At 47.3% G+C, this 16,530-nt stretch overlaps 1 protein-coding gene across 3 annotated transcripts; it reads right to left on the bottom strand.

The window, feature by feature from the left end:
- Positions 1-3,269: 3,269 nt before the first annotated feature.
- ZCCHC12 (zinc finger CCHC-type containing 12) lies at positions 3,270-6,387 on the bottom strand. 3 transcript variants are annotated; one of them, XM_055338450.1, is made up of 4 exons: positions 6,265-6,387; positions 5,866-5,917; positions 5,512-5,653; positions 3,270-5,098 (listed from the first exon to the last, which is right to left on the bottom strand). In XM_055338450.1, the coding sequence occupies exon 4, from the start codon at positions 4,973-4,975 to the stop codon at positions 3,767-3,769; it is 1,209 nt and encodes a 402-aa protein (XP_055194425.1). In that variant the 5' UTR covers positions 4,976-5,098; positions 5,512-5,653; positions 5,866-5,917; positions 6,265-6,387; the 3' UTR covers positions 3,270-3,766. The 3 variants fall into 3 exon arrangements, with proteins under 3 accessions (XP_055194425.1, XP_055194424.1, XP_055194426.1); XM_055338449.1 differs by lacking the exon at positions 5,866-5,917; XM_055338451.1 differs by lacking the exons at positions 5,866-5,917; positions 6,265-6,387 and adding an exon at positions 6,088-6,152.
- Positions 6,388-16,530: the final 10,143 nt, after the last annotated feature.

Raw genomic sequence — 16,530 nt, 5'->3', positions numbered from 1 at the left:
CCCCCACCCCCAGCCTGACCTGTGGCTCCACCGCTAACTGGCTGCCTGACCCCAGAGGCAAGTCTCCGAACTTCCCAGCGTGTTTCCTCAGCTGAAATGGGTGCAAGTGGTAATGCCTAGTCTAGGGGGGTTGGTAAAAGGATTAAAAACGCTAATGCATTTAAAAGACTTGGGCACAGGCTGCCAGGCCCATCAGTGAGCTCTTCAGAAATCCCAGCTATAAGGATTTGTCTTCTCATTAGGAGCATGGAGGGATCAAGAAGAGGCAGGAGACTCAGCAAAGGAGATTGCGAAGTGGCACCAGGGAGGGGAGCAGGGACCCTGAGAGAGGGGTGTCATGGAAACCAAAGGGAGAGAATGCCAGGAAAGAGGGAGAGCTAATGCAGAAGGGCACTCAGAGGCCGGTTTCTTCTGACAAGACAAAAGAGTAATTTTCATCTCTTAGCGACCGATCAGAATAAAGGCAGAGAGGAAGAAAATTAGCCTCTATATAGCTTTATATTTTTTAAGTTTTTATTTCAATTCTAGTGAGCTGACATACAGTGCAGTATTAGGTTCAGGTGTACGATGTAGTGATTCCACACTCCCATGCATCACCTGGTGCTCATCACAACAGGTGCCCCCCCTTCCTCTCCCCTCTGGGGACCATCAGCATGTTCTCTAGAGTTTAGTCTGTGTCTTGGTGTGCCTCTCTCGCTCTCTTCACCCCCCACTTTGCTCATTTGTTTTGGTTCCTAGATTCCACAAATGAGTGAGATCATACGGGATTTGTCTTTCTCTGACTGACGTATTACTCGTATTACTCGCTCCGCATTGTACTCTCTGGCTCCCTCCACCTCATGGCGAATTAGCCTATAGCTTTCGGTGAAGCCTTCCTTAGACTAACTCCATTAATCTACTCGGTGTCAGTTCCATGTCTTCTAATTAGGGAAAACACGTATTTCTTTTATTTTCTTTAAAATGAAACAAAACAAAACAAAAAAGAAATGTCAGGCTACATTAGATTGGTGAAATAAAAATTGAGACAATCTCAAATTTACACAGCAGAGGGGAAGGGAAGGGAGGAAAAAAGGATGGATCACAGAACAGGTTTTCAAAGCAATGGTCTGTACCAAACCCCCAGACTGACTCCAGTGAAGAGGAGGGTAGCAAATGGACAGACTGTGCTGACGTTCATTCCATCTTTCTGTTCTACCTGGTGCCACAAAGAGATTATGGCAGCATAAACTGGGTCTTAGGACAAAGATTCAACAAGTATTTCGGGAGTAAAATTGAGAAAAAATAATCAGGAAGTGGATTGGTATTCTAATCTAGACCAGATGAGGGAGGGAGATACCTCCCAAGGGGAGATTTAGGGAGACCTAGAAAGGAATTAAGTGCTGTCAAGTGTTGGGGGCTCCTGTGGCTTTGAGGGCCTGAGTGGAGCTGCCGCTTGCCTGGGGTGGGGGAGGGGGTTCCCTTTGGCTTGGGAGAGATGAGGGTGGCTTTCAGGGTCCCAAGGGTGCCCCAAAGAGATGCAAAGAGTGGCCCTGTCCTGGTCCATTATCAGCTAAAGGATCTGAGGCAGAGAAGCCCACCCAGTCTCCCTCTGGCCATAAAGGTTAAGAAGGCTGAGGCTTAAGGGGGATTTGGGGTGCTGTGGGTGGGGGAGGGGTGATGGCTGAGCACAGGAGGCTGAACCTCCAGCCCTCACCACCATCAACACCCAGAGGTGAGTGTGGGTGGCTGGATTGCAGGTGTTAGGGTCATATGGTCAGATTGCCAACCATTGATAGAGCAGGAGCAAGAAGCCAGGGAGGAGCTGAGAGGCTGTTTCTGGAAAAGCTGAGAGGCTGTTTCTGGAAGCACTTTGAGGCAGGTTCTGGGTATGGTAGCCCAGGGAAGGCTGCCCTGGCTTTTCCTGCTCCCTTGGGGCCTCATCCTGCACCCCTTTGACTCTACTGAGCTTGTCATCCCTACTGAGTTGTCATCAGCTGCTAGCCTAATTAAAACCCCAGTGTCTCTCTCTGAGCCCCTCAACCACCACCATTCATAGGACAGCACAGCCCAGAGTTCTTATGATCCCCTGGACTCTGCAATTGCTCCCAGGCTTCCTGTGGCCATGGATCTCTGTGTGTCTCCAAGTCATTGCGCCCTCACCCAAGCTCCCCTCACCCAAACAGCTCCGTGCTGCTCCCCCAATGCCCCAGCTGCTGAGGCTCACCTCTCAGTTCGGTGGAGTCCCTATTTCCTATATCACTAACTCTCCTGGGGTCTCAAGTCTGCGCGATCAGCTCCCTCCCCGCATCCCTCCAGCCCTGTCCAGTCCACAGGAATAGGGACATCCGCATCTATGCCAGACACAGGGACCCTTGGGGGCTGAGGTCCCACGTGTCCTCTTTTGTCACCCTCCAATCTGAGATCAAGAGATGGGACAGGACAGGTTCCAGGGGGGTCCACCTCCTCTTTCTTTCCCCCACAAGTACCCCACTGCTCACTGAAATGACTAAAAATTCAGTGTGGAGCTTCTCAATTGCTTATCACCAGGTGCCTGGCAACTACATGGCTTTTCATCCCTCCCCAGCTAGCCTCAATTCTTGGGGTGGCAAGGGGTTAGCTTGGGCACCTGCGTCCTCCAGCAGATCACTTCAGGGCTTATGGGGGGAGGCTCTGGTGCTATCTCTCAGGAGCTGAGCCTTGTGCTGGGCTCCCAGGAGGAGCTGCTCTCTCCTTTCTTTCACGGGGGAGTGCAGAGAGGGTGGTGTCAGGCCACAGGAGAGATTCCAGGCTGTGACTGGGATGTCCATAAGCAGCAGCAGCAGCAACAGCAGCAGCAGCAATCCAAGGAATTCACCCAGAGGAGGAAGAGTGCTCCTCCCCAAAATGATCCAGGAACAGTGCCACTGGAAGCCCCCATTTGGGGGCTGTTAGCTCAGCACCAGACCCCTCCTCCATCAGACTCCTTCGGACATGGTAGAGAAGCAAGCATTGGGGCAGTCAACCAGTGGGCACACCTAACCTGGCTGTGTGACCTAAGGGACAGGCCAGTTGTGGCAAGGGCCCTGTCCATCTACCTTTGGGGACGATTTCAGCCCATTTCTTCTTCCCTTTTCCTCATCTGCAAATCAAGGTTGATAAAAACCCCACCTCAAGCTACAACCCCACTCCTTTATAGCTTTTTACTGTATTTCTTATTCCTTTTTCCTTTACCTTTTCCTAAAATAATAACACAGAGGCATTGAAATATATGCTGATATATATATATATATATTTATATTTATATTTATTGACATAGAAAGAAGCCCACAACATACATCGTTTGGTGGAAAAATACAGACTATAGAACAGCACTTATATTTGATCACTTTTATCTATATGTATATCTATCTGGGTACATAGGAATAGGGAAAGTTCTAGAACACTCATCAAAGGGTTGACAATAGATCAGGGTGGAGAGTTTGGGGTAATTTGCACTTCGCTTTTTTGTACTTTGTTTGAAGATGTAACGATGAATTATGCCACTTTCACAAAGAGAATAAAGTCATCAAGGAAATGGGCACACAGAGAAAACAGACCCTTAGGCTGCAGAGAGGGGAGTGGGGAAGGCAAGGACAGAGGTCAGGCTGTGTCTCCCTCCATAGAACTGGTATCCAAGACCCTTTCTACTCCGCTCCGAAAAAGAAAGCTGCTTTGTGAATTCATGCAACGAGAAGCTCCCCTCCCCAGTTGTCACACTGCTGGACACTGAGTACGGGTCAGGGTTCACTTAAGGCTAGGGGTTACCACCTCACTGCAGTTCAGAAGGGTCATTTTGTTCGCCGGGCGCCTCTCTTGGCCCCTCCTCCTCTGTATGCGTCAGCTCCTGCAGGGTGATGATCAGATTCTCAAACACCTGGGCCCTGTTGCTCTCATTGTCACAGGTTTCCTTGGAGTGGCCCTCCTCACCGCAATATGAGCAGCGGATTGTGTGTTTTCGCTTCCTGGCTCTACGCAGATTCCCAGAGCCATCATTCTTGTGCCCAGAACCCCCACTGGTGGACGGAGATTGAGCCCGGGAACTGTCCGGGGAATCAATGACCAACACTTGGTCCTGAGATCTGGCCCTGCGTCTGGGGAGAGGGGAAGCTGAGAAGGACAGTGGAGGGTCCTGAGACTCTACCAGGATCACGTCCTCATCTGAGTCATCCAGGGCATCGTCTATCTCTATCACGTTGCAGTCAGCACCGTCCACCACTATCGGAGGGGAGCTCTGACATGCCACGGGGCTGGTGGCCCTCTCCACCATCGACTCAGATCTTTTGGGCCGTTTCTGTTTAATAAAAGTGTCATCCCAATCCTCCTCCTCCCTTATCATCTTGATTAACTCTAGGAAATTGGGGAGCCGCTCCTGCTCGTTTGCATACATCCTGAGAAGATGCTTCAGCCTAAAGCGCAGGTCCCCATTCAGCTCGGCCCCTAAAAGGAGCTGGTGCAGGCGAGTCTGGTTTGCATCTTTCTGAGCTATGATCCCTGCCTGAATAGCATTCTGGAGCTGCACCTCTAAACGGATCACATAAAGGGAGGCTTTCTCCCCTTGTGCCTGCAGGGTGTTAAAAAATTTACCGTGAGTGGACACACTGCTTTCAGATTCCCCAAACACCAATTTCATCGCGCGCAAGAAATCTGCCACGCTTAGGTTGGGGTTGGCCGCCTGGAGCAAAAGCATGACCTCCCTGGCGGGGCCTCGGAGGGTTTTCAGCAGGCGCTTGAGCTTTTCCTCCTCGGACATATTCCAATCGGGTAGGGCCCCATTGACTTGGATCAGCCAGTTTTCAAAGGTTTCTTCCCCCTGGGCTGGCACCACCCTCCCCGAGAACACCTTCATGTTCCTCTCTGCCATGCTGGCCATTAAAGGACCGAGACTCCTCCCCAGGGACCGCAGCATTGAATGGGCCCAGGGCGGCAAGGGGGCGTTTTGCCGCCGGCTATTAGCCATGCGCGCGATGATGCTAGCCATGACCGACTGCCCACGACGATCGACGCTCCGGTATCCGAACACAACAAGCTGCTCAGGCTTTGTGGGGAAGCCTAACCTGCGGGCGCGCTGGGGCACTCTGCCTTCTTCCTATCTCGGTAGGGGCTGTGAAAAAGAAAAACAACGGGGAGGAGTTAAGAACGGAACTGGCTGCAGTTGGGTTTCTCCCTTCCCGAATGTCCTGCAGTACATTTTATATCTGCCCACTGCCCTAAAAATATCTTCTAGGAGACTGGCAATTACAACCTCACGGAGCCAGCCGGTGTCTCCATGTTAGCAGGGTGCTTTTTACAGCCACATCCATCCCCTCCCGCCAGTCGTCCAGGAGGGCAACTGTTGCTTCTAATTCTAAGTATGAGAGTGTATGGAAGCTGACATTGGGCTCTCAAAATAGAGCACAGTGGTCACAGATTTGTAGGAATAAATAAGGTCTGGTCTCGGTAACCTCCTGGCCTCAGGTCCCAGCCACACCCCCTTCTCAAAGTTCTCCCCTCCCCCGTTATTTCTCAGAATCTTACAGGAGCGCAGGACCTGGCGCGCGCGCCTTTATTTCACTCCCAGCTTCTGTAACCGGTGGCCTTGGTGCGAAAGCTCGTCGTCGGGCTACGCTATCTCTCTGTCCACCGGGGATCGCCGATCCGGGACCTCGGGGCGTCCAGACTGCGCCGCCGCGGAGCGCAGGGGAGGGAAGGGTCAGGAGCGGCCTCATCCCTCATCCCCCTCCCTCCCTCACCGCACCACCCCAGCCCCCCGCCCCCGCCGCCTCCGCCGCCCCCGCGGGCGGCGGGCGGAAAATTCTTCTCCCACCTTCTGAGGACGAGCCAAAGCGACCCCCGCCCCAGGACATCTTCCCCGAGAAATGGTCGGCCTACCAGCTCCGCAATCAGCCGCACAGAATCCAAGTTCGGATCCGGCTTTAATGGGCTGCCACGGAGACAGGGAATAGGAGTTGGACACGCACACCCACATACTCCTCTCCAGAGGAGGAGATGCCAAGGGGGTTCAAGACAGACAGTTTGCGTCGGTACCCCCACCCTGACCCCGTGCCCCCTCCCCCCCGAATACGCCCCCTTCTCAATCCAGGCAAATCCTACCCATTGGGCAGCATCCAGCAGAACCCCACCTCCGCCCTCAGGCAGCCGGGCCACCGGAGTGCTCCTTCCCCCGCCTCGCAGTCCTCGATTCCCCAAACGGGGAGCCGCCCAGGACCGGTGGAGCTTCCCCTCCTCTCTCCGCGCCGGGGCGATCGCGCCCCCCCCTTTTTTTTTCACCTGTGCTGGGCCGGTGGGCAGCGGACGCTCAGGCCTTGCGGGCGATGGATGCCGCCTTCCGGTCTCCGCGGCCCCGCAGGGAAAAGGCACGACCGGGAGCTGCCCGGGGAGCTGCTCCGCACGGCCTCCCAGCGAGGGGTAGCCGAGTCCCGACAGCGCGGTTCCCACGGCAGCCGCCGAGGCTTTTATCCTCTGCGCACGGAGACAAAAGAGCGTGACGAAGAGGCGGGCGCGGCCAATGAGCGGGGCGCGGGGGCGGGCTCCCGCGCAGTCTCCAGCCGGATGCACAAGCACGCCCGCGGAGGCGGCCGGTGGAGGGGCTGCGAGGCAGGCTGGAGGGCCGCGGGGCGTCCAGTGCCGCCTCGCTGCCGGGGCTGGGAGAGTTTGCGGCCCTCCCCCCACCCCCCGCCCCGCTCTCCCTCTTTCTCCCCTGGCTCAACTCCGCGCCTTGGGGCCGGGCGGGCGCCTGAAACACAGAATGGCATCGAAATCAAAGAAACAAGAACCGTAGTTCACCTTGGAGGGGGGGGCGGGGGAGGAGCAGTAGCGGGCTCTCTGGGCGAACAGGCTCGCCCAATTCTTCTGGGAGAAGAGTCCTCCCCAGGCCTCCAGGCTCTTGACCAGTACTCACTAAAGGATGGGTGCAAGGCTGGCTGCAAGAGAATTTTTTTGGGGGCGCTTGTTAGAAATGCAGATTCCTGGGCCCGGTATCTGGGGGATTCTCCTTTCCTAGGACTAGAGCTGGGTGTGGTTTTGCGCTGTGTTATTTTTTTGTTGTTGTTATTTTTAACCAGCGCTGTTGTTCATTCTGAAAGGGTGCAGGGACCATGGTGAATAAGTAAATGGACCTGCCTCCAGCGTATCTGTGGTGAAATGCAGCTCCAGAGCAGATGCCCCTACTTGGGGTCCATGGTCTTCCGGAAATTGTATGCAAAGATTCTGGAGTCCTTAGGAAACTGAATCATGGCCACCCAAATATACCAAGTCCTCATCCCTGGAACCTATAAATGTTACCTTGTAAAATAAGAGTCTTGTGCATTTGTGGGTAGGTTAGGGATGTTGAGGTGGGGAGAATATCCTGGAGTATCTGAGTGGGCCCTAAATGCAATCACATGTCCTCGTGAGAGAGAAGAGGGAGAGCTGATGGATGCAGAAGCGGAGCAGATGGTATCAAGACAGGTGCAGGGGGTGGAGTGGTGTGGCCACAAGCAGAGGAGTGCTGGCAGTCACCAGAAACTGGAAGAGGCAAAGAACAGAGCACAGCCCTGCCCACATCTTGGGTTCCACCTTGAGAAACTGATGTTGAACTTCTGGGCTCCAGAACTCTGAGAGTATAAATTTCTCTTGGCTTAAACCACTGAGCTTGTGGTGATTTGTTATGGCAGCCACAGGAAGCCAATATAGACTCTGTCTTTTCCTGAGTCCACAGCTTTGTAGATTTTTCAATGGGCCTGTGGTCCAGCAATGGTTAAAAACCACTCCCTTCCAGTCTTTCTTCATTAATATCTTTCTCTTTTGTTTTGTACTTGAGGAAGAAGTGTGAGGAATAGCACACAAGTGGACTGCACCCCCGAACCACAGCCCTCTGCAGGTGATATGGTTCTTCCATTTCCCAATTTGAGGACAAGGGTCTAGGATGCCCTTCTGTGAGCTCTTGCATGGACCTCTCCTTTGCTTGATTTGGCATCACCAGCTTCAAAGAAGGAGTGACTCCATGAAAACAGCATGCAGGGCTGTCTGGAGTGAACGAGTCAGAAGCCAGTGGCTCCTCATACTAATCTGCTAGGGTTGCCGTAACAAAGTACCACAGACTGGGTAGCTAGAACAACAGGCATCTATTTTCTCACAGTTCTGGGGCTCAGAAATCCAAATCAAGGTGCCCACAGAATTGGTTTCTCCTGAGGTCTCTCTCCTTGGCTTGCACATAGTTGCTCTCTTGCAGCCTCTTCACAGGGTTGACACTCTGTGTGCCTGCTCTGATGTTCAGATTTCCTCTTCTTTTTTATTTTTCTAAGAATTTATGTATCTATCTATCTATCTATCTATCTATCTATCTGAGAGAGGGAGAGAGACTCTCAAGCAGACTCCACGCTGAGTACAGAGCCTGATGCAGGGCTCGATTTCGCCACTGTGAGCTCATGATCTGAGCCGAAACCAAGAGGCTGATGCTCAGCCGACTGAGCAACTAGGTGCCCTTCAAATTTCATCTTCTTATAATGACCCCAGTTGGATTAGACTGAGACCCACTCTAACAGCTTCATTTTGACTTAATCGCTTCTTTTCAGAGCCCATCTCCAAATATAGCTACATTTTCAGGTACTGGAGGCCAAGGCTTCCACACATGTACTGTGGAGGGACACAGTTCAGCCCATAGCACCCTCTTTTCCCTTCCTTCTGGTTCTAGGGAAGCATGTCTCCTTTCCCTAATGTACCATGTAGCTAGGAGATCCCTGTGGGACTTTCGGGGCTCAGAGTGGTGGTGGCATGCGCTGCACAAGTGCAGAATTGTTGCTGTTGCTTGCTTGACTGGTGATGACACCTGGAAGTACATGAGCAACTGGATGCCCTTCCACTCCTGCTGGGTTCTTCTTTAGCCTGTCAAGATACTTCACCTGCTCCTTTCTGCTTTCATATTTCTAACCCTAGTACTTAGAATTCCTTGGCATACACCATCCAAATTTGGAGGTTAACCACTTTCCAAGCTCACGATTGTGGCCTGTCTCTTGTGGATGGAACTGTGCAGGGTAGGGGGTGGTAAAGGCAGGGAGAAGGCAGGCTGGTCCATTTGCAGAGTCAGGGTGATGCCGGCAGTAGATTATGGGTTAACATCAGACTGTTCCTTCGTTTCCCCAGCACTACAATTTCTGACCCTGGCCTCTAAGCAGTTTCTTTTTCTGAATTTGAATGGTTTCACCACTAAGTCAAGTGATCTGCTGCTGGACCTGGTGGCATCCAGAAAAACAAAGACTAGACCTCGGAGCTCTCCGACAAAAATGTTGAAAGGAAATGAATCGAGTATCAGGTATCTGGGTTGGGTCATTAGAACAAAGAGAGGGTCTTTCCATGCAGGGCTGGGAGGAGCATCTGCTAAGCTGGCTCCAGCCGATTAATGAGCCTCCCTTATCTCTGGCTTCATGCTTTTGGGGGTGTCAGCAGACACTTACAATTGCAATGATCCAAGGCTCTCTGGTAGCTCTAAGGAGGCCACATTTTATTTTCCAATTGCAAAACCTAAACTTTAAAAAACTGACAGGAGCTAAAACTTTCAGCTGAACCAGTACTAGCTACGTATCTTTGGTTGCCTTGCTTCTCTTTCTCAGGAAGTTTCCATCCATTATGTCACTTAAGCATCTCCAGCAGTCCTGTTGAGACAGACATTTTGCTTCCGCTGAAGTAGCCAAGGGTTTGCAGACACTTCGCACCAGAGCTCTGGCTCATTGGAATTTAAAGCCTGAATGGGGATGTTTATGAAAGGCCCTTCCCAGACTAAGCTGGGACCCCGAGGGCGGTATCATTAATGAAAATATTCAATGAGACGGTGATAAAAAAGATATTTTTAGACAAACAAAAACTAAGAGAGTTTGTCACCGGCAGATTGCACTAATGGAAATTCTAAAGGAGGCACTTCAGGAGGAAAATGATCTTAGAAGAACAAAATGCGGGACGGAATGAAGAGCAAGGAAAGTAATGGTACGTGGGCAATACAAGTGAACATTGATGGAGGAAGGAATCATAAAAACGTCCGTTCTGTTTTTTAAAAAAATAAAGTACAATATGAAAATACGTCAGAAGCGGGGTAAATGGAGCTCAAGTTTCCTGAGAACCTCATTTCATATTGGAAACAAGTTAGGTACTTACTAAACCTAGACTTTTATCAAAGGTAATTATGTATGTTGGAAGTAGTGGGATGTAATTATTAAAACAACAGCAACAGAATGTAGATCTTCAAACTAGGAGAGGGAAAATAATTGAAAAAGAAAAAAAATTCTCAATTCTTTTAAATCAAGAAAGAAGAGGCAAGAGAGACACAGGTGGAACCAATACAAGCACAAAATAACATGGTAGCTTGAAAAAAAATGGTAGCTTAAAACCCCAATATATCAATAATTTATTAAATGCTTATGTGCTAAATGCTCAAGTATTGTCAGATAGGATTATTAAATACATCCATATGCTGTTTAAGAGAGACAAATCCAGGGCACCTGGGTGGCTCAGTCGGTTAAGCCTCCAGCTCTTGGTTTCAGCTCAGGTCATGATCTCAGGGTCGTGAGATGGAGCTGGCACCCTGCTCTGTGCTCTGCACAGAGTCTGCTTCAGTTTTTATCTCCCTCTGTCCCTCCACTCCCCTATGCTCATTCTCTCAAATAAAAATAAATAAGTCTTTTCAAAAGAGAGAGAGAGAAAGAGAAATCCAAACTATAAGTATACAGGTAGGTTGACAAAAAGATGGAGAGAGATAAATCATACAAATAATTATGTAAGTGATAGAAAACTCGTATAGCTATATTCATATCAGACAAAATACACTTAAAAAGCAAAAAAACGGATCCCTAGGTGGCTCAGCCGTTTAGCGCCTGCCTTTGGCCCAGGGCGTGATCCTGGAGTCCCAGGATTGATTCCCGCATCAGGCTCCCTGCCTTGAGCCTGCTTCTCTTCCCTCTGCCTGTGCCTCTGCCTCTCTCTGTGTGTCTCTCATGAATGAATAAATAAAATCTTTAAAAAAAAAAGCAAAAAAAATTATTAGAGATATAAAAAGTCATTTCATAACAATAAGAGGTTCAATTCACCAAGAATGATCATGCATTTATAACCAAACCTCAAAAATATATAAAGGAAAAGTTAACTTAGTAGTAGGAGAAATAGACAAATATACAATCAGAGGGGGAGGTCTTTCCCTATCTCTCTCAATAGTTCATCAAAGAGACAAAAAACATGTCTCTAAGGATATATAATTTTTGAACAACATAATTAGTAACTTGAGCTTATAGCCAATGTATAGAACACTGCAACCAGGGGCACTTGGGTGGCCCAGTGGTTGAGCATCTGCCTTTGGCTCAGGTCATGATCCTGGGGTCCTGGGATTGAGTCCCACATTGGGCTCCTTGCAAGGAGCCTGCATCTCCCTCTGCCTGTGTGCCTCTCTCTCTGTGTCTCTCATGAATACATAAATAAAATCTTTAAAAAAGAAAAGAACACTGCAACCAACAACTACAGAATATATATACAGAACATCCATAAAATTTGACTTGCCAGAAAGCAAGTCTCAACACATTTCAGAAACTTGGAATCTGATCATAACACAGATGAGTTACAAATTGATAACTATAAAAGACAACTGGAAGATCTCTGTATGTCTGGAAATTAAAATGATACACATTCTGAAATAGCTGGTGGGTCAAAGAAGAATGATAGTGGAGCTATAAAACATCTGTAGTTGGACAATAATACAAGTACATCAAAACTTGTGGGATGCAGCTAAAGCAATGCTTAGAAGGAAAGAGTATCTGTTAGCAATGATGGAAGGCCAAAAGCTGATGAGTTAAGTATCCGTTGCAAGGTTTAGAAAAGCAAACAAGATAATCCCAACAAGATTAAGAAAACATGAAATTATAAAGAACAGAACTTAATGAAATAGCAAAAAGCTCCCCAAAACCTACAATTCAATATCCTCTCTTATCACTTCTATTCAACAATGTACTGGGGTATGATATAATGATTTATGAGAAATATATATTTTGTCATTCGAGTGACCAAAATATATTTCTCAAATATATTGAGTCTTCATCCACCATTTCTGTAAATGCTTCAGAGCCATAAAGGGGACGCGAGTGTCTTGTCATAATGCAGGCTACTTTTGGACCCCACACAAGGGCAGGAGCTGGTTGCTGGGAGGGCCAACCAAGTGATTAAAGTGTTGGAACTTTTAGTGCCATCCTTTCTGGAGAAGGGAGAGGGGCTGGAGGTTGAATCAGCCAATGTCCAATGGCGTAGTCAATCAAGACTATGTAATAAAGCTTCCATTAAAACCCCAAAGGACAGCTTTTTGGAGAGCTTCCATGCTTGGGAAACCAGAATGCTTTGGCATGCCAACAAGGCAGGCCCCGAGCTCCATGAGGACAGAAACTCCTTTGTATGGGACCTCACCCTCTGTATCTCTTCATCTGCTATTTTTTAAAGATTTTATTTTTATTTATTTATTCATGAGAGACACAGAGAGAGAGAGAGGCGTAGAGACACAGGCAGAGAGAGAAGCAAACTCCATGCAGGGAGCCTGACGTGGGACTGGATCCCGGGTCTCCAGGATCACGCCCTGGGCCAAAGGCGGCGCTAAACCGCTGAGCCACCTGAGCTGCCCATCATCTGGCTATTAATTCATATCCTTTATCATATCCTTTAATAAACTGGTGGACATAAGCATTTCATAAGCTCATTTCATGAGTCACTCTAGCAAACTAATCAAACCTAAGGAGGTCGTTGGAACCTCCAACCCATAGCCAGACAGTCAGAAACATAAGGAACAGCCTGAACTTGAGACTGAAATCTGAGGTGGGGGTAGGGGGCCCTCTGGTAGGACTGAGCCCTTAACCCATGGAATCTGATGCTACCTCTGTGTAGACAGTGTCAGAATCAAGTTGAATTCTCAGACACCCTGGTGGTGTTTGAGAATTGCTTGGTGTTGGCTGGAGAATCACCTCCCCATGTTGGAATTGGGTCTACAAACCCAGAAGATGAGGGTTCTAGCCAGGGAAATTAGGCCTGAAAAAGAAATAAACAACATCCAGATTGGAAAGAAGCAAAATGATCTCTATTTGTAGATGGTATGACTGTACATAGAAAAGCCTAAGGAAACCACTGAAAAACCACTAGAACAAATAAATTGGTTCAGCATGATTGTAAGATACAAGATTGATACCAAAACTCGATTGTATTTCTAATACCAGCAATGAACAACCCAAAAAATGAAATTAAGAAAGTAATTCAATTTACAGATACATCAAAAAATAAAATATTTATGAATAAATTTTAAAAGTGTGAGACTCCTACCCTAAGAACTACAAATCATTGCTGAAAATAAAGATCTAGGGGCACCTGGCTAGCTCAGACAGTAGACCACAGGACTCTTGATCTCACAAGAGATTGAGTTCGAGCAAGTTTGAGCCCCACATTGGGCATGGAGCCTACTTAAAATTTAAAAAAAAATAAAGATCTGAATAAATGGAAAGATGTGCCATCTTCATGATTTAGAAGACTTAATATTGCTAAGATGGTGATCTACAGATTGATCTACAAATTCACCGTGATCCCTATCATAATTCCAGTTTTGGCTTCTTGGTAGAAATTGACAAGCTGATGGTAAAATTCATGTGGAAATGCAGGGGACCCACAATAACCAAAACAATCTTGAAAAGGAAGAGCAAAGCTTAAAGATTCACACTTCACAGTTTCAAAACTTATAAAAAGCTACAGAATCAAGATCCTGTGGTACTTACATGAGAATAGATGTATAGATCAGAAGAGACTAGAACTGAGCATCCAAAATTAAATCCATACATTTATGGTCAATTGATTTTTGACAAGAGTGCCAGATCATTCAGTGGGGGAAAAATAGTCTGTGCAACAAATGACACAGTGACAGATATATATCCACATACAAAATAATGAGGTTTGTAGACCCAGTTCCAACATGGAGAGGAACCCCCACCTCACACCATGTACACAACTTAATATAAAATAGATCATAAATATAAGAGCTAAAATTATAAAACTCTTAGAAGAAATCACAGTAGAGGTATATGTTTGTGACCTTGAATTAGGCAGAACCTTCTATGACATCAAAGCACAGGCAGCAAAAGAAAATGTGGATATATAGACTTCATCAAAGTGTAAAATTTTGTGCATCAAAGGACACTATCAGGAAAGGGAAAAGACAATCTACAGAAGATAGAAAATATGTGAAAATCATGTATCTGATAAGGGACTTATATCTAGACTATATAAAACTACTTTTATAACTCAATAATAAAAAGACAAATAATCCAGGCGCCTGGGTGGCTCGGTCGGTTAAGCGTCTGACTTGGCTCAGGTCATGATCTCAGGGTCCTAGATTGAGCCCTGCATCGGGCTCCCTGCTCAGTGGGGAGTCTGCTTCTCCCTCTCCCTCTGCCCCTCTCCCACTCATGTTTTCTCTCTCTCAAATAAATAAATAAATAAATAAATAAATATTTAAAAAAGACAAATAATCTAATTAAAAATGGGCAAAAGATCTGAATAAACGCTTCTCCAGGGAAGATACAGAAATGGCCAAAAAGCACATGAAAAGATAGTAAACATCATTAGTTATCAGCGAAATGCGAATGAAAACCTTAATGAGAGACCACTTTATACCTACCGAGGTGTCTATAATAAAGAAGACAGACAGTAACAAGTGCTGGCAAGGATATGGAGAAATTGGAATCCTCAGAGTTTGCTGGCGGGAATGTAGAATGATTCAGCCACTTCGGAAAAACAGTCTGGAATTTCTCCAAAAGGTTAAATACAGAATTACCATACCATGCAACAATTCCACACCTAGGTGAATACCCAAGGGAAATGAAAACATATATCCATAACAAAACTTATACACAAATATTCATAGCAGCATTATAAGTAATAGCCAAAAGATGGAAACAACTCGAATGTCCATCTATTGATGGATGCATAAAAGAAATGAAGTACTGATCCATGCTACCACACCAATGAACCTTGGAGACATGATGCTAAGTGAAAGAAGTCAGTCGCCAAAGGCCATAGATTGTATAGTTCCATTTATATGAAATGTTCAAAACAGCCAAATCCAAAGAGACAGAAAGTAGACCAATGGTTGCCAGGGGGTATGGAAAGGAGAGAAAAGGGGGAGACTGCTAATGAGTACAGGGTTTCATTTCGAGGTGGTGGAAATGTAAAAATCGCTTGTCGTCATGACTGTACAGCTCTGGATATATTTTAAAAACCATTGAATTGTATACCTTCAAAGGATTAATTGGATGAGTGTACACTGTATGATGATAAAGCTGGCTTTTTCATTTTTTCATCTTTATTTATTTATTTCCTTTTTTTTCAACTGGGCTCCACACCCAGTGTGGGGGCTCGAACTCATGACCTTGAGATCAGGAGTCGACTACTCTAGCGATTGAGCCAGCCGGGCGCCCCTACATTTTTATTTCTTCTTTTCAGATTGCTTTAACATTTGTGTTTTCAAAACGTTTAAGCGGCTTACATTTTCTTTTATTATTGAGGTATAGTTGGCATGCAGTGTTATATTGGTTTCAGGTGTACAACACAGTGAGTTGACAGTTCCACACATTACTCAGTGCTCACCGCGAGAACGGCCTCCATCTGTCACCATACGGAGGTTATTACAATATTGTCAACTAAATTCCCTGTGCTGCACTTTTCGTCTCCATGACTTCTTTATTTTACAACTGGAAGCTTGTATGACTTAATTCCCTTCATCAATTTCCCTCCCTCCACCTCCTCTCTGGCAGCCACCAGTTTGTTTCCCGTGTTTAAGAGTCTGTTTGGGTTTTTGTTTGTTTGGTTCTGTTTAGATTCCACACAGAAGTGACATCCTATGGTGTGTGTCTTTCCCACGGAGCAGATCTAGAGCAAGAGAGGAAAGAGGGTGGCGTGCAGAGGCGGAAGGCAGGCCGCAAAGGCCTGGGTGCCCCCCCTGGCAGAGGGGGGCTGGCAGGTGAGCAACAGATCAGGCTGGTGGCCATTCCAAGAGTGTGTGATGAAAAAAGTGCTGAACTATGGCCTGGGGGCCTGGCTTCAAACACCAGTGGGGCCACCCTTGGAACAATTCATTGGTCTCTGTGTGTGTCCCTTTCCTCTTCTTTAAGACGGACACAATAATGAAAGTATCTCTTTTATTAGATTGTCACGAGGATCGAATAAAATCATGCTATAGAAGTACTGTGGTATACAGAATGATGAGGTGATGTGCTCGCTTGATTTCTTTACCTGTGCATCTCTGGCACCTGGGACAGAGTCTGGCACGCAAGCAAGTTCTCAAACATCTGTTGAATGAATGAAGCAAACATGTACTAGATTATGAGTACTGACTATTGAGAAGACGAGGTGCTTGTGAGAAGCAAAACTAAGAGACAGGCAGAAGTTTCTGCTCCCTTCCCCTTGGAGCCCTGTCCGCTGTCCCTTTGACAGGAAGATGCCCTGGAGGTATAAATATCCAGTGTCCTCATGCTACCAGCCTTTCCTCACCCAGCC

The sequence above is a fragment of the Nyctereutes procyonoides genome, unplaced genomic scaffold (genome assembly GCF_905146905.1).
Source record: "Nyctereutes procyonoides isolate TBG_1078 unplaced genomic scaffold, NYPRO_anot_genome, whole genome shotgun sequence".
NCBI lineage: Eukaryota > Metazoa > Chordata > Mammalia > Carnivora > Canidae > Nyctereutes > Nyctereutes procyonoides.
This window is presented reverse-complemented; position numbering and strand designations above follow the sequence as displayed.